Source organism: Microcaecilia unicolor, chromosome 4 (assembly GCF_901765095.1).
Source record: "Microcaecilia unicolor chromosome 4, aMicUni1.1, whole genome shotgun sequence".
NCBI lineage: Eukaryota > Metazoa > Chordata > Amphibia > Gymnophiona > Siphonopidae > Microcaecilia > Microcaecilia unicolor.
Window position 1 is genome coordinate 344528457 of NC_044034.1, and position 22325 is coordinate 344550781.

At 42.7% G+C, this 22325-nt stretch overlaps 1 protein-coding gene across 6 annotated transcripts in view; it reads left to right on the forward strand.

Annotated features, from left to right (window-relative positions):
• The window catches only part of CLIC6 (chloride intracellular channel 6), a 145289-nt gene extending 131369 nt beyond the window's left edge, over nt 1–13920 (forward strand). For all 6 annotated transcript variants that reach the window (XM_030202185.1, XM_030202181.1, XM_030202182.1 and 3 more), the window contains exons 5-6: nt 7762–7943; nt 12770–13920. In XM_030202185.1, coding sequence (XP_030058045.1) covers nt 7762–7943; nt 12770–12931 — 344 coding nt within the window. In that variant the 3' untranslated portion in view covers nt 12932–13920. The remainder of the gene's footprint in view (nt 1–7761; nt 7944–12769) is intronic.
• Nucleotides 13921–22325: the final 8405 nt, after the last annotated feature.

Consider the following 22325-nt stretch of genomic DNA (forward strand, 5'->3'; position numbering starts at 1 on the left):
GTCGCGTGAACACATTCCTCAGTTAAATCAAAAGCATATAAAGAAACAACTAACAACTCCAAAGGGGAGGTGGGCGGGTTTGTGAGAACAATCAGCCTTTTTGGGGATCTTGCCAGGTATTTGTGACCTGGATTGGCCACTGTTGGGAACAGGATGCTGGACTTGATGGACCTTTGGTCTTTCCCAGTATGGCAATACTTATTTACTTAGGTAAAACTTTTTTATATTTTGCTTGTAAAATGCCGATTCCTGGGCCAACGCAGACGTTGACCCACATGTGAGAACAATCAGCCTGTTGTCCTCAGAGAATACCTGCTACAGATAAGTATCTTCACTATATCCAGGGCCGCCGAGAGAGGGGGCAGAGGGGACAAAATTCCCCAGGCCCGGCACCACACTCCCCTCCACCCGCCCCCCTCCGTCCACTACCGGGCCAGGCCTCCCTGAATTCAAATCATAGCGCCTCACCTAGACCTCGTTCCGTGTGAAAGAAGCGCAGCAGCGGCAGTCTGCAGATCACCTCCTTAGTGCCTTCCCTCCATGTGTCCCGCCCTTGTCTGACGTAACTCAGGGAGGGAAGACCCGAAGGGAGGTGATCTGCAGACTGCCGCTGCTGCGCTTCTTTCACATGGAGTGAGGTCGAGGTGAGGCATTATGATTTGAATTCAAGGAGGCCAGGCCCGGTGGTGGACGGAGGGTGGCGGGTGGAGGGGGGGCGGTGAAGATGACGACCTCAGTGGGGGGGGGGGGGGGGGGGGGGGGCCCCGGGAGCGGCCTTGCCCCAGGCCCGGCCCAGTCTCTCGGCGTCCCTGGCTATATCCGTGACCTATCAGTCCGTTCAAAGCAAGAGCCATTCCTCTGGTATTGCTCAGTTTTCAGTTTCCTCTGGGTAGCAAAGCAGTACAAGTTTTATTAGACAATGCAACAATAGTGGCATTTGTCAGTCTTCAAGGAAAAATGAAAAGTCAGCATGTAGCAAAGGAAATGAACATTGTAATGCTTTGGGTAGAGAGTCACCTTCTTGCCCTATCATCCTCTCAAATAGTGGGCATAGCGAATGTGCAAGTAGATTTTCTAAGTAGAAACTTCTTGGATTTGGGCAAATGGAGCCTAGCCGAGGAAATGTTCAACAGCATTATGCATCACTGGGGACATCTAATTATGGATCTCAGAGAGGGGCATAATCAAACGGCGCCGGCCAAATAGATGGCCGGCCATCTTCGGGGCCGGCTCCGCAATGGGGTGGAGCCTACCGTATTTTCGAAATACGGTTGTGGCCGGCTAAATCGATCGCCGGGTGTAGAGGAGATGGCCAGCTTCATTTTTCAGCCATAATGGAACCTGGGCGAGGCCATCTCAAACCCGGCGAAATGCAAGGCATTTGGTTGTGGGAAGAGCCAGCATTTGTAGTGTACTGGCCCCCCTCACATGCCAGGACACCAACCGGGCACTCTAGGGGGCACTTCTAGAAATTAAAAAAAAAATAGCTCCCAGGTGCATAGCTCCCTTACCTTAGATACTGAGCCCCCCAAATCCCCCCAAAACCCACTGCCCACAACTCTACACCATTACCATAGCCCTAAGGGGTGAAGGGGGCACCTACATGTGGGTACAATGGGTTTTGGAGGGCTCATCATTAACCACCACAAGTGTAACAGGTAGTGGGGGATGGGCCTGGGTCCACCTGCCTGAAGTGCACTGCACCCACTAAGTACTGCTCCAGGCAGGGCCGCCGAGAGGCCGGGCCCGGGACAAGGTCGCCCCCGGGCCCCCAGCCCCGCCCCCACTGCCACCCCCAGGTTGTCGCCGCTCCCCCTGAGGAGGGCCCGGCACCACAGTCCCACCCGCCTCCGCAACCGGGCCCCTTCCACCCGAACCCCCGCCAGCAGAAGTGCTGCCTTCTGAGACTCTGGCATGCGCGGCCCACACAGATGCGCTCCTCTCAGCTGATCTTTGCTGTCCTGTGCAGGGCTTCAGTGCATCTGACGTCCTGCACGTGCAGGACATCAGACGCACCGACGCACTACACAGCACAGCGAAGATCAGCTGAGAGGAGCACGTCTGTGTGGGCCGCACACGCCGAAGTCAGAAGACAGCACTTCTGCTGGCGGGGGTTCGGGTGGAAGGGGCTCGGTGGCGGGTGGGACTGCGGTGCCAGGCCCGCCCCCCCCCCCCCCGGAGGCCCGGTTCCCGGGAATTTTGTCCCCCTTGTCCCCCCCTCTCGGCGGCCCTGGCTCCAGGGACCTGCATACTGCTGTCAGGGAGCTGGGTATGACATTTCAGGCTGGCAAAAACTTTTTTTAAAAAAATATTTTGGGTGGGAGGGGGTTGGTGACCACTGGGGGAGTAAGGGGAGGTCATCCCCGTTTCCCTCTGGTGGTCATCTGGTCAATTGGGGCACTTTTTTGTGACTTGGACCGAAAAATAAATGGAGCAAGTACAGCTGGCGAAATGTTCATCTGAGCCGGCCATCTTTTTTCCATTATGGGGTTAAGCCGGCTATCTCGTAACCATGCCCCCACCCCGCCCCCGTCCCGCCGTCTGTACCCTCCCTTGAAGGTTGGCCGGCTCCGCGATGAAAAATAGTTGGGGCCGGCCAAAATCATCTTTCGATTATACCGATTTGGCCGGGATCAGGAGATCGCCGGCCATCTCCCAATTTGTGTCGGAAGATGGCCGTAGATCTCTTTTGAAAATAAGCTCAATAGCCACTTTCAGAACACTAAAGCCCTGAGACTTTTTTGACAGAAAAAGGAGTGGCATTTAGAGGGGGGGATAGATGCATTGCTGTGATTGTGGTCCTTCCATGATCTCATTTATGTTTTTCCCCCATGGCCTTTCTTGGGCAGGGATTTTCAATAGATAGAGAGCCATCAAGGACTGGTGGTGTTGGTAGCTCCAGAATGGCCAAGGGGACCATGGTATAGAGATCTCATAAGACTTGTGGCAAGTTCACTACCCTTCACTACCAATTATAATGTTCTATTACCTATTGTGTTCACATTGCTAGTATACCATTCCATACTTTGTATTGTTTTTGAATATTTTTACTGCTGTAATTGTCTATTGCTCATGTTTGATCTATTCTTACTGTACACTGCCTTGAGTGAACTCCTTCAAAAAGGCGGTAAATAAATCCTAATAAATAAATAAATAAGTTGTCTTCTTTCTGTAGTTCACCCACAATTACAGGAGAGACCAAAATTTGCTTATAAACGGAGTTGAAATGGGGGGGGGGGGGGATTTTGTCTAATTCTAAATCCCCTTTGATTGGCCCCAAAGGTCATGGGAAGTGTGTATATTGCTAATACGCTTTACAAACTGATTGCATTAACATTCCAAGATCAACACAGACTTTTTACCTACAGCAGAAAACGAACTGCACAAGTGAATGTGTAGCATATTGCATTGCTTGCCCACGTGGTCTTTATTATATCAGCAAGCCTAGAAGAAGCATCATTACTCGCATAGGAGAACATTTGAGTAATTTAAGATTGAACAACGTTGATGTACCTTTAGTGAACCACTGGAGGGAATAACTGCACGTGGTTTAAGATTTACGATTTTTAGTTTTTTACAGGTGTGTCTTTTATGGGGTGGCAACGTCTCAAAAGTTCTTCAAAAGGAACAACGTTTTGTATTTTACTGGGACATGGTGAATAAGGACGTGGAATGGTAATTTTAAGGGTGGCCTTAGATTTAAATGATGTTTCCTGTTGTGCCATCATATCCTGCCGCGGTAAGGGTTTAAATTGTAGCTTGTTTTGATGGTTAATTTAATTCATGATTATTCGCTCTGGGAGTAGTGAGGTTCCCATTTGGTAAGCAACCAAAACTAGTTTGATATATGTGTTTTGATATTAGAATTTATCGTTTAATTTCTATTATGTTACATGTGTGATTATGTGAATATTTTGTGGGTGTGTGATTATTTTTGAATGGTATAGTGATAATATTGGTTTTTAAGGGGTGGAATTGTGGTGATGGGAATTTAGTATTTTTACAGTTGTTTTCTCCTGAAGAAGTAATACAAAACTCAGGACTGATTTAAAAAAATTAAAAAGACAAAATGAGGGAACATCTTTAATATGACACGAGGGAACATCACATGAGTTTGATACTGTTGGTGAATGGATAAAGATTTTTCTGGACTGAGAAGATATTAATGAGCCTATTTAGACTCTGGCAACATCACTTCATAGAGCCTTTGTATACTGTGCATAAGATAAGAAAAGGCTTCCGTTTTGATTTAAATGTTATTGTGAAAGAGTGCACTCATGGGCAGGAAAAGTCTTTGTGCACTCTTGGGCAAGAAAAGTCTTTGCAGCATATCATGCAGTTTTTGCCAGGATTCACTTGGGTCTCAATAATATGGATTGTTTTTGTTTATTTGATTGGTTATGCTGGCATTTTCTGTGTTGTGAATTATTGCATGATTTTGATAGGTATTCTACTTAGGCGATACTTGTTAACATCACTTGGGTATAGGTATGCATATATGAAAGAACACAAGTGGTTCAGTAATGGTTCTTGACTCAGTAAGTCTTTTTCATTTGGATTTTGACTGAAGTATGAACTGAGCACCTCTTAAAAATTTACAAAATCTATTGTTAATTTAATTAGATTTTAGCATTTGGTTGGAATGGGAGGGATTGAATAACCTTTAACAGGTAACATTGGTAATATTAAAAAAAATTGTGTATGTTATTTAGTTCTGAATGTACTTTGAATTATATACAGTAGATTAGACAAGTAGTGTCTGGAAAACAATTGTGTTCCCTTTTATCTAAAGACCCAAATTCATAATGCCCAAACAATAACAGAACTAACTTCATACCCAAGGGTATTATAAAAATAGATTGCTTATTAATTTACAATAGCAGCAAAAACAAAATTAAAAGGCAAGAATGAAGACAATGAAGGTTGTATCATAGAAACAGCTCAGAGTAAATGCAAATTACCCTAAGACTTATAATTTAGTCAGTTACTCTAAACTTATAGCACTTAAAAAACAACTACATATGGCAGCAATACAACCTGGTGCAGACAACCAGCAGATGGAAGAATGTTCTTCAGATGGTCAGTCATATGCAAAGCACGGGCTGCTCAGATGGAATGTCAGCAACCTTTTTCCTCAGATATGAGCCTCTTTTATACAGAAATCACGAGCTGCAGGTGGACTAATGAGATACATTCTGGCCTTGTTGTTGAAACACAAATAACTTTGTTTATCCTAAATGTTGTGACTTCAGGGGCCACAACATTGTCTCACTGGTGCCACGTTGAAGAAGTCACCTTGACAATGAGCCGTGGTTTCATAAATGGTGTGCAGGGAAATTCCAAGAGTTCTTGGCTGATCTGGCAGTGACGTTGGTGTTGATAACAACATTGTTATTCTGGTACATTGGCGTCCTTGGCAGTGTTCTTGTCTGTTGGCAAGGCTGAGGCTAATTAAGCAACACTCTTTAACAGTGAAAGATGAAATAAGTCAGAGTCTGCATTTTAAAGTCAGGTTGTTAATACTGGATAGTGCTGTGTATTACAATCCCATATACATAGGAACATACAGTGCTATATATAGTGCTTTATGTAGGGCTTATTTTGCTCCTACACATTATATGCTATTTTATAAGATAGCATGCAAGGGTTATAGAACAAAATGGCAAGGGAGGCGTACACATGGGCGGTTTATGGGTAGGCCATGGGCATGTTGCCAAACAACACATGCAACTTGTAGAATACTATCAGTTACATGAGTTGTATGGCCACTTAGACATTACATTTAATGCTTATATGCCACATGTACCAATTTATGGATCGATGCAGCTTACAATCAGAAAAAGAAGTAGGACATAATCCTAGAATTATAACAATACAAAGAATTAACCCTGTACAATAACTAATTTAAAAATCATTGAAACAAAAGCCACCACATACTACAGTTAAGAAGATACCAAGTTTTGAAATAACCACGTTTTTAAAGCTTTCCAAAACATCACATAATTGAATTGATGGCTTTATGTATTTCAGTAGTTTATTTCACTGCTGGGCTTCTTGGTAGGTAAAAGACAATTCTAATTCGGTTTTATAAAGTATCCTATGGGGCGAAGAAAATTGCAACCTCAAATACTGTCTTAAATTAGAGACATAATATTTACCAAGTAGCTCAAGCAGAGATAACATATATAACGGGGCCAGACCGTGAAGAATTAAAAAAAACAAAACACAAGCAGTATAACTTAAAAACAGAACACGCCTCAATTGGCAACCAGTGAAGGCTTAGAAGCAGAGGTTTAGCACTCTCAAACCTGGAGACTTTATAGATCGGGCGGGCTGCTGTATTTTGTATTGCCCGCTTCAGAATGGCTGCAGTACAGCCTACATAGATGATGGTACAATAGTCCAATTGTGCAAACAAAAGCATCTCTCTACAATCATATAAAAATTGTGCCAACAAAAGCGTCTGTACAATCAGATGAAACACAGTCTTAAAATGCGATCTAATACATCTTAATTTCCAGAGTAATCTAAACATGCCTAAATTTTGGTGTACCAAAGCAGCTTTAATCTAGTATTCTATGATGGTATAGGTGCGCCCAGATGCTGTTATAGAATTAGTGATCAACACGCACCATTGTGGCACCTACATTGAGGTGCCAAGTTATAGAATTTCCTCCTTGTCTGTGAATTGTTTTCCTAGGTTGCTTCCATTGAGCCTGCCATGAGCGGGAAAGCGCGGGGTACAAATGTAACAAAAATAAAATATAAGGACAGGATTTCAATCTTGTAGAGGTATAGGACAGATTTTATCTAGCCCACACAAAGTTCACAGAGATGAATGTTTTGTTTAATATGGTGACTGTCTTCTCATGAAGAGAACTGCTACAGTGAAGGGGAATTCAGCAGTGTGCTATATAGTTAAACTCTCATTAGATTACCTACATAATTTTAGTTAAACAAGTTCTGGAAGTACCAGTAGAAAACAGGCCATGATAGTCGGTATCTGCACGAGAAGCTGAGAACGATTTGAATGTTTTGGCAACCTCATTTGATACTTTGGATACATCTGAAGTTCTGCAAGCTGCTACTGCAGTAGTGGAAAGAGCTACTTTACTAGTCACACTTATATTTAAACAGGATCTGAATTCATTGATGCATGCGTATTTTGGAAGGTTCCATGTCTGAGGGACAGAAAGTATGGATGTTTCCTGACTTCTCCAGGGCTACCAGGATAGGCAAAAATTGTTTTTGGCAATGTGCCAGGAAACATCTCTTGCTGTGTTTCAATTAAGATTTCCTTGTAAATGTATGGTGAGATATGAAAATGTACAATATGTTTTCTTTATTCCTCAACAGCTTAGGTTTTTTTTATGAATATTAAGAATTTTGCCTCAGAGGGAGTAGCTCCCATACCCTCTGTCTCTGCGGTATAAGTTGGAAGTTTCTGGTCTGTTATGTATGTTTGAGATGCTTGCTTACAGTTGGGATTTTTTTCTGTTATCTTTTTTTCCCTAGTTAGCTCCCTGGTTGTTACATTCTCTGTACCCCCAGTACTTGTGGGCTATATTGTGTGTGGGCTATAAGCATGATTCCCTCTTTGTTTCTGTTAGTTTACTTCCTATTTTTTTCTGCTTTTCATGTTTTCTGTCACTGTATTACTTGTACAAGGGTTGTGTTGTAATTATATTGAAAATGTAATAAATAAAAGAAAACAGGCCATGAATTTCATTTTCTAAAGACATTTCTCCTTATTGCTCCTAGGTCTGGAAAAAGCTTTGCTAAAAGCACTAACAAAGCTGGATGACTATTTGAATACACCTTTACCTGACGAGATTGATGCATATAGTACTGATGACTTCACAGTTTCCACACGGCCATTCCTGGATGGCAATGAACTCACCTTAGCAGACTGTAACCTCTTACCAAAGATCCACATTGTTAAGGTTTGCTTTGTATACTCTATACCCATACTAACTGGATGGAACAACTTTATCTGCCCTTATCTACTATGTTATTGTAGAGTGTTCAGTATGTTATGTAATGAAAAATTTGGAATTCACATTTATGACTTGTCTAATTTGATACATTACCAGCTTACACCGTTACTCAAGTTTCAGAAATACCATGTCCACAGCCATTTTACAGTTTTCTCTCTGCTGCTGATCTTCAGATCAATCTCCTGGAGCTCTGGGTGATCTGGAACACTTCAAAGGCTTTCATAAATTGGCAATCTCACCAAATTGTTCTCATCCAAACAGTCAATCAGGTTGCAATGTAGGGGGGCACCGGGTCACACTCTCTGTGTCAGAAGGTTGTCTGGATGTGGCATTGGGTTTTGAAAGTGGAAGTGACCTACTATATTTCACAAATATTGAAAATGAATCATATGTCTAGAGAAATGCTAATTATTTTATTTATTTATTTATTAATACATTTATATCCCACATTTTCCTGCTAACTGCAGGCTCAATCTGGCTTACACAATCTGCATGAAATACAATTATACAGTTGAAAGTAAGGTAAAAATAACATTTAAACAGCAATATGAAAAAGATAATTAGAGTTCTTGAAATCTTGTTAATACTGGGAATTATGTTTGATCTGAAGAATAAGCCTTATTAAACAGTACTGACTTCAGTAATTTTCTGAAATTTAGGTAGATCTGGGTAGATTTTACTGATTTGGGTAATGCATTCCAGAGCTGCGTGCCTATAAATGTGAAATTGGAGGCATAAATTGATTTGTACTTAAGGCCATTACAATCTGGGTAGTGTAAATTCAAGTAAGATCCTGAGAGACTAGATCTATTTCTAGATGGTAAGTCAACTAACTCAAGCATATACTCTGGAACTTCTCCGTAGATTATCCTGTGAATTAAGGTGCAGATCTTAAATGCAACTCGTTCTTTAACTGGAAGCCAGTGCAGATTTTCGCGAAAAGGCTGTGCAGATTCGAATTTGGACTTTCCAAAGATCAGTCTTGCCGCAGTGTTCTGAGCCGTTTGTAATTTCTTGAGTAGATGTTCTTTGCAGCCTGCATATATAGCGTTGCAGTTATCCATCTGGCTTAGAACCATAGATTGTATCAGATTGCGGAAGACATTCCAGGGAAAAAAAGATATTATTTGTTTGAGTCTCCACATTGAATAAAACATTTTCTTTCTGGTGTGAGTTATCTGGGTCTCCAGTGTTAAGTGTCGATCAATTGTAATCCCTAAGAGTTTCAGACTGTCCAAAATAGGTAGAGAAAGGTTAGGAGTATTTAAAGTAGTAGAATTATATTTGTTATGCTGGGACAATAAAATGAGACAGTGAGTCTTTTCAGCATTCAACTTCAGATGGAATAAGTTAGCCCATTCGTCCATTGTGGTCAAACCAAGAGTAATTTACATAAGTACATAAGTAATGCCATACTGGGAAAAGACCAAAGGCCCATCAAGCCCAGCATCCTGTCCCTGACAGTGGCCAATCCAGGTCAAGGGCACCTGGTAGCTTCCCAAACGTACAAACATTCTATACATGTTATTCCCGAAATTTTGGATTTTTCCATTTAGTATCGGTCTATGGACTTGTCCTTTAGGAAACCGTCCAAACCCTTTTTAAACTCTGCTGCTACTACTACTACTATGCCAAGCTAACCACCTTCACCACACTCTCAGGCAACGAATTCCAGAGTTTAATTACACTTTGGGTGAAGACAAATTTTCTCCTATTTGTTTTAAATATACTACACTGTAGTTTCATCGCGTGCCCCTTAGTCCTACTATTTTTGGAAAGCGTGAACAGATGCTTCACATCCACCTGTTCCACTCCACTCATTATTTTATATACCTCTATCATATCTCCTCTCAGCCGTCTCTTCTCCAAGCTGAAAAGCCCTAACCTCCTTAGTCTTTCTTCATGGGGAAGTCGTCCTATCCCCACTATCATTTTCGTTGCCCTTCGCTGCACCTTTTCCAATTCCACTATATCTTTCTCGAGATGCGGCGACCAGAATTGGACACAGTACTCAAGGTGCGGTCGCACCATGGAACGATACAATGGCATTATAACATCTTCACACCTGTTTTCTATACCTTTCCTAATAATACCCAACATTCTATTCGCTTTCCTAGCCGCAGCAGCACACTGAGCAGAAGGTTTCAGTGCATTATCAACGACGACACCCAGATCCCTTTCTTGGTCCGTAACTCCTAACGTGGAACCTTTCATGATGTAGCTATAATTCGGGTTCTTTTTTCCCACATGCATCACCTTACATTTGCTCACATTAAACATCATCTGCCATTTAGCTGCCCAGTCTCGTAAGGTCCTTCTGTAATTTTTCACAATCCTCTCGCAAATTAACGACTTTGAATAACTTTGTGTCATCAGCAGATTTAATTACCTCGCTAGTTACTCCCATCTCTAAATCATTTATAAATATATTAAACAGCAGCAGTCCTAGCACTGACCCCTGAGGAACCGCACTAACTACCCTTCTCCATTGTGAATACTGCCCATTTAACCCCACTCTCTGTTTCCTATCCTTCAACCAGTTTTTAATCCACAATAGGACATTACCTCCTATCCCATGACCCTCCAATTTCCTCTGTAGCCTTTCATGAGGCACCTTGTCAAACTCCTTTTGAAAATCTAGATACACAATATCAACCAGCTCCCCTTTGTCCACATGTCTGTTTACTCCTTCAAAGAATTGAAGTAAATTGGTCAGGCAAGATTTTCCCACACTAAAGCCGTGCTGACTTGGTCTCAGTATTCCATGTCCTCGGATGTGCTCTGTAATTTTGTTTTTAATAATAGCCTCTACCATTTTCCCTGGCACCAACGTCAGACTCACCGGTCTATAATTTCCCGGATCTCCCCTCCAATCTTCCAGTATCATGCTCGATTTTAAGGATAAATTGCATATCACTAACAGTAGCTCGCAAGTTCATTTTTCAGTTCTATCAGTACTCTAGGATTAATACCATCCGGTCCAGGTGATTTGCTACTCTTCAGTTTGCCGAACTACCCCATTACGTCCTCCATGAATTCAGTAAGTTTCTCTGACTCGTCCGCTTGAAATACCATTTCCGACACCGGTATCCCACCCAAATCTTCCTCGGTGAAGACAGAAGCAAAGAATTCATTTAATCCCTCCGCTACGTCTTTGTCTTCCTTGATCGCCCCTTTTACCCCTCGATCATCCAGCGGCCCAACCGATTCTTTTGCCGTCTTCCTGCTTTTAATATACCGAAAAAAATTTTTTACTATGTTTTTTTGCCTCTACTGCTATCTTTTTTTCGTAATCCCTCTTGGCCTTCTTTATCTGCGCCTTGCATTTACTTTGACACTCCTTATGCTGCTTCTTGTTATTTTCAGACGGTTCCTTCTTCCATTTTCTGAAGGCGTTTCTTTTAGCCCTAATAGCTTCCTTCACCTCACTTTTTAACCACGCTGGCTGTCTTTTGGACTTCCGTCTTTCTTTTCTAATTCGCAGAATATGTTTGGCCTGGGCCTCCAAGATGGTATTTTTGAATAGCATCCATACCTGTTGTACAGTTTTTACCCTCTCAGTTGCCCCTCTAAGTTTTTTCTTAACCATTCTTCTCATTTTATCATATTCTCCTTTTTTAAAGTTAAACGCTAATGTATTTGACTTCCTATGTATAGTTACTTCAAGGTTGATATCAAAACTGATCATATTATGATCACTGTTATCAAGCGGTCCCAGTACCATAACGTTCCCCACCAGATCATGCGCTCCACTAAGGACCAAGTCTAGAATTTTTCCTTCTCTCGTTGGCTCCTGCACCAGCTGCTCCATAAAACTGTCCTTGATTTCATCAAGGAATTGTACCTCTCTAGCGTGTCCCGATGTCACATTTGCCCAGTCTATATTTGGGTAATTGAAGTCCCCCATTATTATCGCATTGCCCATTTTGTTTGCGTCTCTGATTTCTTTTATCATTTCTGTGTCCTCCTGCTCATCCTGGCGAAGCGGACAGTAGTACACTCCTATCACCGTCCTTTTCCCTTTTCTACATGGAATTTCAACCCACAGTGATTCAAAGGTGTGATTTGTGTCCTGCTGAATTTGTAATCTATCTGAGTCAAGGCTCTCATTAATATACAATGCTACCCCTCCACCAGTCCGGTCCACCCTATCACTACGATATACTTTGTACCCCGGTATGACAGTGTCTCACTGGTTATCCTCCTTCCACCAGGTCTCAGTAATGCCTATTATATCCAATTTTTCATTTAGTGCAATATATTCCAACTCTCCCATCTTGTTTCTTAGTCTTCTAGCATTTGCATATAGACATTTCAGAGTATGTTTGTTGTTCCTATTTGCATGATGCTTAGTGCTTGACACTATTGATTTGATTGGTAATTTCATCCAAGTTCTGTCTAAAGGGTAACATAGTAACATAGTAGATGACGGCAGAAAAAGACCTGCATGGTCCATCTAGTCTGCCCAAGATAAACTCATATCTTGAATTTGTACCTGTCTTTTTCAGGGCACAGACCGCATAAGTCTGCCCAGCAGTATTTCCCGCCTCCCAACCACCAGTCCCGTCTCCCATCACCGGCTCTGGTACAGACCATATAAGTCTGCCCTATCCTAGCCTCCCAACCACCAACCCCTCTTCTCCCCACCTGCTCCGCCACCCAATTTCAGCTAAGCTTCTGATGTAACATCATCTGCGTAAATAAATGGATTTAAACCTAATTTGGATAGGGCATTGGCCAATTATGTACTAACCTCTCTTTTTTTTTTTCAGGTGGTGGCAAAGAAATACAGGAATTTTGAGTTCCCAGATGATCTCTCTGGCCTCTGGAGATATCTGAACAATGCCTATGCTAGAGATGAGTTCATAAGTACCTGCCCAGCAGATCGAGAGATTGTGTTAGCTTATTCAGATGTTGCCAAAAGAATGAAATAATAGGATGAATGTTTCTAACTTCAGTGGCCAGCAAATTGAAGAAAGCATTACAGGAGTGCATTCTACTGCGTACTACTAAAGTGATCCACTGCTGGCAAACGTCATGGCCCTACAGTGAGCTCTTTGGTGCCCTTCTGCATAGCTGTTCTGTCACTTCCAGGAAATATTGCTTATCGCGTGGGAGAAAATCACTTTTTACATACTTTCATACTGCACAGGCAAAAGAGGATATGAGACTGCTTCCAGAGCTTTTTTCTAGTTCATGGGCTTTGGCAAACTCTTTTCAACTAAGGCTTTGCCGTTTTCCTTGTCTATAGTTTATTGAGAACTTGATATTCTGCCATTGCAAGATTAATTGATCATAGCGGTTTAGTCTATGCACAAAACCGATTTGACATGGATTAATATGTATAACAGCAGCAGAAAAAATGGTCATAGCTGGCTGTGCTTTTAGAAAAGCAGGAAACCTATGAAACAGATATCCCCTTGTGATTATAGCCTTAGCAGTAAATATTCCCGTCTGAGGTGGCAGATTTTAACTATAAACTGACAATATTCTCCAAAGTAAAATGCACCCAGTCAGTGCAGTGCACTGCTTCAAACATATCCCATATAGCAATATTTCACTCTCACTACTTGTATTTATACATTTGTACAGTGCCTTTGAACTCAGTGCTGCCAAATTCACATTCGTGTTGGAATTTTTATCATATGTCCTGGCAATGATTGTAAAAAACTGTATGAACCAATCAGATACAGGTATTTGCACAAGGTATTTGCAACACATTTCCAAACGTGTGCCCAAGAGCATACAGGAGCATCTTAACAGAGAATCAAAGTGCACATCTCAAGGCAGTGGTTCCCAAACCTGGAGGACCCCCAGCCAGTTGGGTTTTCAGGGTATCGATAATATTCATGAGAATAATTTGCATGCATTGTAGCTAGTATATGTAAATCTATCTCGTGCATATTCATTTTAGATATTCCAAAAAGCTGACTGGCTGAGGGTCCTCTACAACAGGTTTGGGAACCACTGTTCTAAAGCTGAGCTACCAAGTTGCCCAGTTCCAAGCGGGAGACTTTTTGACCAGTCCTGGTTTCAAACTTACATCCTAAAGCAGTGTGCTATATTAGATCCTGATTATTCAGTGTAGCAGGTTCATAATGCACTAGGATTTAGCTTTCACTAATCCAAAAGGTAAATGAGATGTCACCTTTCTGTGGTTGCAATCAAAGTATTATATGCATATACTTATTTTGTTTCTGGGGCAATGGAAAGTTAAGTGATTTGCCCAGAGCTACTAGGAGCTGCAGTGGGAATTGAAGCCAATTCTCCTTGTTCTCAGGCCACTGCACTAACCATTAGACTATTCCTGGACTCTGAAGCTGGCCTAAAATCTCTCTTCTGGAGCAGCAGTTTGACAATTTGCTAAAATTAGCAGGCAAAGTTGACTCAGCAACTGGTCTAGGCATGTTTCATTCATACTGCTTTAAAAGAAATCATATCTCCCCTGCATTATGTCATGTTTCAAAAGTCCATATTCCAAGGAGAAATGCACTTCATAGTTGATCAAACATTTTTCTTTTTGGAGTGGAGGCAGCCTAGTGGTTATTACAGCAGGCTTTGATCCTGGTGAAGTGGGTTCAATTCCCAGTACAGCTCCCTGTGAGTCTAGGCAACTCACTTAACCCTCTGTTGCCCCAGGTACAAAATAAGTACCTGAATATAATATGTAAATTGCTTTGATTGTAACCATAGAAAGATGGTATATCAAGTCCCATCCCCTAGTTAATAATTAAATACCTTAAAGCCCCAACACCATAATTTATTGGGAACAGTCATGTTCAGAATGCAAAAATGTCTGATTTGTTCATACTGAGTGTGTGGTAATATGGTAACCACACAGAACCAATTGGATGAACATGTGATGTAATCTGTAATATTCTTCCAAGCATAACTGCTCACAGCAACGCAAGGAGGATGCTTAAAGGACTCACTGTGTATACTTCTGAAATACTATGCAGAACAGATTTAAATATTCCACACAATATTCAATATAATAAACTTCTTGTATCAAAGTCGTACTTAAAGTTTTTTCAGACATTATATAAATCACCTAGAGCTCAGATTTGAAAAGGCAAATATTTAAATCTAAAATTCAATTCCAAGATGTGATTATTTATTTTAACCATTAGTATCCCAGAATCGCTGCCCCTGCAGTTTCAAATGTTGCATTTAAATATTGTTTTAAGAATGACAGTTGTATATTATATACCAATGTTCTACAAATGTTATGCCTTTGCTTTGTCTTTTAAAAACTATTTAAATTGCTTACATTCTTTTGATGTGTTGAAAGAATGCACATCTATTACTAGCTTTAACTGTATTTTGTGTTTATTTGATTTATAAAATTACCATAACTATAGATTTGATTTGATTTATTCGTTTTAGAATTTGCCTCCCATAAATATCATTAAAAGTGATTTCAACTAAATCATATGATAGAGATTTAAAAAAAAAAAAAACAATGAGCAGAACTAAAATCAGGCATACAATTAAAAAATATTAACATAACTTTCTTATCATCTTGATAGACCAGTCCAGACTGATGGGTTACACTGATTTTTAGTGATGTCATTACCAGTATAAGGAGTGTTGCAGTCTTGGAACTTGCCAGTATTCTCTGTCTCCTCTCTGGATTTAGCCAAGGCTTTTGTCCACATTCAGTGGCTTAGCAGGGGGGGCTGCCACCCGGGGTGGGGCGGTTCGCCGTTGCACCCCCCCCCCCCCAGGTGCAGCACGATGACACCCCCGACCAGCTCCCGCACCCTACCTTTAAAAAGAATATCGGGAGGCGCAGCGCCTCGCGCCTGCCCTGCATGTAAAAGAAATGTGGACCGTCGGGCCTCTTCTCTCGCTCTGTCTGTCCTGCCCTTGTGGAAATAGGAAGTTGCGTCAGCGGAGGGCGGGACAGATAGAGCGAGGGAAGACCCGACGGTCCACATTTCTTTTACGTGCAGGGCAGGCGTGAGGCGCTGCGCCTCGCCTCCCGATATTCTTTTTAAAGGTAGGGTGCTGGAGCTGGTCGGGGGGGGTCGATTCGCCGAGGGGGGGGAGCTGGCAGGGAGCACCCCCCCCCCCCCCCGAGCTGACACCCGGGGCGGACTGCCCCTCCCGCCCCCCCTTGCTATGCCACTGTCCACATTTCAATTTAGGGCCATCGCAAGTGGTGTTCTTCCATTTGGTCTGGCCATGGCTTCAGAATCTTTTCTAAGGTTGGTGCTTGTGACCACTTATTTCACAGATAGGGCATCAGATTCCATTGTCCTTAGTCATTTGATTATTCCATCCAAATCAGAGGTGTGTTAGGCATGGGGGTCCTTCAGGTGGGGAGGGCCTGGTTTAACACCTGCTTCAGAAAGTGTTTCTGACTTGGGTAAGGATATTCAAGTTGCCTTTTCCAACTTTGAGCCTTTCTACTTGTCAGGCCTGAAAGCACAAGACTCCTTCAGTTGATAGGGTCAATGACAATGACCGTAGAGGTGGTCCCCTGGATGAGAGCTCATAGTAACATAGTAGGTGTCAGCAGAAAAAGACCTGTATGGTCCATCCAGTCTACCCAACAAGATAAACTCATATGTGCTACTTTATATGTATACCTGACCTTGACATTGTTCGGTAGGCTCTGCTGCCCTTCTGGTCTCCTCAATTGTAAGAATGTCATGTTTGGCCTTTCCTGATGGCCAACCTCAGGCAGGAGCTCCTATGGTGAAGATCTTCTCTGACGCTCAGGATCTTTGGCTTCAATAGGAGGGCACCTAGAATTTGCCTGTATAGAAATGAGAAGCTTACAAAATGGGAAAGTCAGAGTATATAGCACTGTATGAACAGGCAGATATAATAGGCATGTCAGAGACTTGCTGGAAAGAGGATTAACAATGGGAGACTGTGTTTCCTGGGTAAAATTTTTTATCACAATGATAGGGTGGTTCAAATCGGAGGTGGGGATGGCGCTATTTGTTAAAGAGGAAATCGGGTCAAACAGAATAAAAATTCAGCAGGAAACAGTATGTATGAGGGGAAAGAGAATACTGGTGAAATGTTAGCAGAAATTAGGGAAGCGAGTAAATTTGACAACAATATAATAATGTTTTCAATTACCACAATATTGACTGAATACATGTCACGTCAGGAAATGCTAGGGAGGTAAAGTTCCTAAATAAATAAATGACTGCTTCATGGAGCAGCTGGCTCAGAAACTGACAAGAGGAGGAGCTATTTTAGATCTGATCCTTAATCAAATTTGAGATAATAACTAGAGTGAAGATACTACAGAAATCCACTGTAACAGCAATTAACTTTGGAAAGGGCAACTATGATAAAAAGTAAGGAAAATGGTTAAAAAGGCTAAAAGGAACAACTACAAATGTTAAGAGTTTGAATCCAATACTAATATGTAATTTTCAATAAAACCTCTGGTAAATACACCTTCTAACCACAAAAAAAAACAGGGTACTTAGTGTATGATTATCATGAACGATGTGGGAAAATTCCACAATCCATATCAATGTGTAAACAGTGTATGTGTGTGAAGCAGAAAAAAACTACATCAAAGTATTCAGGAGAAATTCTCAGAGGTGTAACTCACCCAAGTAGAGTGCCGACCCTAAGCTAAAAGGCAACTCATAGAGGATGGATAAGTTTCTCAATCATGGAAATTCTCCTTTTTAACTTTTTTTATTATTGTAATCACCCCTTGTGCCCCAGTATTTTATATGAGTTTTATACTTATGCTCACACATATGACATACAGTATAGCAATGAAAAAGCAGTGAAAGATTAAACAAAATATGTATCACAATTATTTATTTATTTGTTGCATTTGTACCCCACATTTTCCCACCTATTTGCAGGCTCAATGTAGCTTACATAGTACCGTCAGAGGCGTTTGCCTAGTCGGTGGATAACAAATACAAAACCATCATGCCCCCCATATTTATGGAAAGCACAACATAGCTTAATAGCTAATAACTTAAGTCATACTTATCTCAGGGCTGTCAGGTGAACTCGCTACACTCGGCAGCCGTTGTAACATGATACTTCTGCCCCTGACTCCTCAATCCACTGGAGGTTCTCACTGGCAGGATCCCTCCTAATGTCTGACATTGCAGAGTCCTGGATTCACGCTGCCACAACCTGCAAAACAATAAATGTGCCAATGCCCAGTATCTCTTCTCTGTTTCCCTGTTCCTTCACTCTTTCTTACCTTCCTCCCTCACCCTCTACCCTGGGGCCTGTGACTTTCCCTCTCTCTTCCCACTCACTCCTCCATGGTCCAGTATCCCTCCCTCTTGGTTCCAGTGTCTTTCCCCCCTTTCTTGCATCCAGTATCTTTCCCCTTCTCTTCCCCTCACCTAGTCCAGTCTCTCTCTCTCTCTCTCTCTCTCTCTCCCCGAGTGGCCTAGTGGTTAGGGTGGTGGACTTTGGTCCTGGGGAACTGAGGAGCTGAGTTCAATTCCCACTTCAGGCACAGGCAGTTCCTTGTGACTCTGGGCAAGTCACTTAACCCTCCATTGCCCCATGTAAGCCGCATTGAGCCTGCCATGAGTGGGAAAGCGCAGAGTACAAATGTAATAAATACATAAATAAAATCCATCCCTTCCCCTCCCCCTCTAGATCCAACACCTCTTCTTGTCTCTCCACCCCATCCAGCAGAACAGCACCTGCACGTCTCACTCCATGTTTCCAGCACTTCTCTCTTCCTCCATCTTGCAGGTCCAGCATTTCTCCCCTTTTCTCCTCCTCCCCCAGTTCCAGCGTCCCTCCCTCTCAAAGTCCAATGGTCCCTCTAACTTGTCTTGATCACTGCTAGTAGCAGCACTGCAGCGATTCAAACAGGCTGCCTCTGGGCCTTGGTCTTCCCTGTGATGCATCCCACCCTCATGGAAACAGGAAGTTGCATCAGAAGAGATACTGCCTGTGGAGGGGATGGTTTGTACAGGACCCCTGAGAATATGGTATTAAAAATAGTTGATCAGAGTCGTGGAGGCGTATTTTCAAAGCACTTAGACTTACAAAGTTATAATAACCTATGGAACTTTTTAACCAGGCACTTGGTTGTCTGCATCAATGCTGCTTCAGGTGCCTCCATCTCTCTCTCTTCCCCCTTACCAGTGTCTCTCCCATTTGTCGCCCCCCCTCCCAGGGTTCCAGTGTTTGTCCATTTCACTCCCTCCCAATGGTCTGTCTAATATGACTTGATTGCCACTGCAACAACTAAAGCAGTCTGCCTAAGAGCTTTGGCCTTCCCTGTGATGCATCCCATCCTCACAGAAGCAGGGCATTGCTTGAGAGGAGGCAGGACTGGTCACAGCAGCCTCGAGGCAGGCTGCTGTAGTTGTTGCATTGCTGCTACTAGTGGCGATCAAGTCAGGTTAGAGGAATTGCCTGGAGAGAGGGAGAGGGATAGACACTGGAACACGAGATGGGGGAGAAGGGGAGAGATGCTGGAACTGGGGGAGGGGGAAAGAGGTGCTGGACCAGGATAGAGAGATACAGGAGGTGCTGCTCTGCTGGACTTGTGGGGTAGGGGAGGTAGGGACAGACGAAGAGATACCTAACCCAGGAGATGGAGAGAGAGGGAGACGGATAGATGCTGGACCAGTGGGGGAAGTAGAAGAGAGGAAGGGAGAGAGAGAGAGACTGGACTGGAGGGAGGAAGAGAAGGCAGATAGACACTGGACCCAGGAGGGAGAGAGGGGGAAAGACACTAGAAACACAAGGAAGAGTTACTGGACTGGGGGGTGGGAGAAAGAGAGAAGGAGAGATACTGGCCCCAGCATAAGGAGTGTGGGATGAAGGGACAAGGAGAGAGAGAAGAGATGCCAAACATGGAGGGAGCATAGGAACAGGGACACAGAAAGGCAATGTTAGAGAGGGAACAGGGACACACAGAGGCAATGTTGGACATGGGAGTGGGGAATAGGGACAAAGGTGGTAATGCTTATCACAGGGGCAGGGATATAGATACAGGGTGGAAATGCAGGATAGGTCAAGATAAGGACACACAGGAGAGATGCTGAATATGGGGGATGAAAAGAACACTGAGAGGGCAGATGCTGAACATGGAGGGAGTGAGGGACAGGGATACAGAAGGAAGATGCTGGACAGGACAGATAGGGACACAGAGGGAAGATGGATGTGGACATTGAGAGAGAAAAAAAATGTCAAGTGGACAGGAGACCCTGCAAAGATAGAAAGAAAAGAGACAACAGACCAAAGCAAATAGAAAACTAAGATGCTTGGACAACAAAGGTTAAAAAAAAGTTTTATTAATTGGAATATGTCAGCTTTTGGAAATGCACATCTCTGGTATTTTGAATTTCAGTTTATTTTTATACGCTGACTCTAACTGCCTGAGATTTCCAGTTCTGTTTTATGCCTTCATATCTCTTATTACTGATGTGTGGTCCCTTGTTTCATATTTGTTGGGTCTGTGTTTTGCATGTAACTATGGTGTGGTATTCTGCTAGCATATAGTGTCTGTGCAGAGATTTTGTTGCAATTGTGTTTGTTTTGTGTTTTTTTTCAATAGGTGGTGTACTGTGTTTTCTTTTGTGTTGTTTTTGTTTTTCTAGAGCACAGTGTAGTATTTACAGTGCTTCCACTTCATGCATAAGGTTGTTGCTCTTTGAGTCTTGGGAGTTAGTGCTGGTATGGTATGGTTAGGTTCTGAGTGTATTTTTGCACAAGTTTGTGCATGTTGTTTGGAGTGGAGGGATTGTGTGTTGGTCTTACTGAGGTGAAATCAAAACTTTAATCTAATTTTAGTTTGTTGAAACATCAGACAGGGTTATAGAAAATTTTGTAGAATCTGTTGTGTGATGAGGTGATTGTCTTTATAGCGGACTTGCGTGTGATCAGGTTTAAACTATGAGACACTGCCTCTTGACTGATCTTTAAATACAGTTGAATTGTTTCTAAAGATCTGTATGTGGTTTAGTGTTAAGAAGTGCTTGAAATAATTACGTTTAAAATATGTAACATGTCATCCATGATACAGAAATCCATGGCTTCTCTAATTCACAGATGAGTTTATATAGTACATAAGCATTGCTATACTGGCTCACCACCGATATTCAGCGGCAAGTAATCAGGCAGTGCCGCTGAATATTGGTATAAAATGGCCATTTTTGAGCCAGGTCACACAGGAACATTACGGGAGAAGAGTCGGGAACGAGCCAGCAGTTTTGTGAGTACTGGCAATATTCAGTGCCAGCACCCACATAGCTTTGCCCACTAAGCTATGCGGGTGCCGGCACTGAATATTGATTGGAACCTGCATAACTTCTGGCCTAGGTGTGCTGACTCCCCTCCCACCCTCTGGGACATCCTAACCTCTTCGATCCTCCCTCCCACTCCTCCGGAAGCACATCAAGACCCCCTTAAGAGCCCCTTCCCTCCTTCCCCCCTAAAAGAACAAAACCCCCAGGATTCTGATCTCTCCTTCCTTCCATCCCCTCGGAAGAAGATCAAGAGACCCCAGGATCCTCCTCACTCCTTCCCACCCTCCAGAACATCTTTGAAGTACTGTGAGGCTGCTGCTAGAAGTTTGGCAGCCTCACCGGGCAAGAGTGAGTGGACCTTCATCTTGCCTGTTTCCCTACTAGATCACCAAAAATTGGGCAAGTAAGCCTGCTGTGATCCGGAATGGAGGAAGGTCTTGATGTTCCAGAGGGGTGAGAGGGAGGGGATGCTGGGGTTTTGATCTCTTTCCAGAGAGTGGTAAGGAGGGGCATCAAATTCAAGGAAGGAGAGTCAGAAGTGGAAGAAATACTTACGTGGGTCCTGAACGATATTCAGCTGGAACCAGCTTAAGTGTCTTATGCAGGTCCTGGCTTAATATTGGCTAGAACTGCATAAGCTCCAGTGGCCAGAAAAAGTATTATTAGCCCCAGAAATTCAATGATGATGCCCAGAAATGGTCTGGCATTAAACAACTGCGGCTAATTCCTCCCACATCTGTCCTCATGTTAAAAAAAATGCTGTCTGCTGTGTGCTAAATATCAACCGGTGTGTCTGGTGTGCCTTTTTTGAGCTTTTCAGTAGTGGGTGCACAAATTTGGCCAATAGATTATTTTATCTATTTTAAACTTTTTGGATTCAGTCATTTTAACCCTATTGCTTCATGTGGTTTAAATAAGTATGATGGATGGGAACCTAAAGCACTCTTGGGACCATTACACCATTTATTTGCCCCCTTATTTTTTCTTTCAAAGAACTGATCCATAGGACCCTTGTTGCCAATCCATGGCTCAAAAGAAATTTTGGATTGTCATTACTGCATGAGACAAAAAGAAGTAATAATATAGCCTAAGGATTAGCTGGCATCTA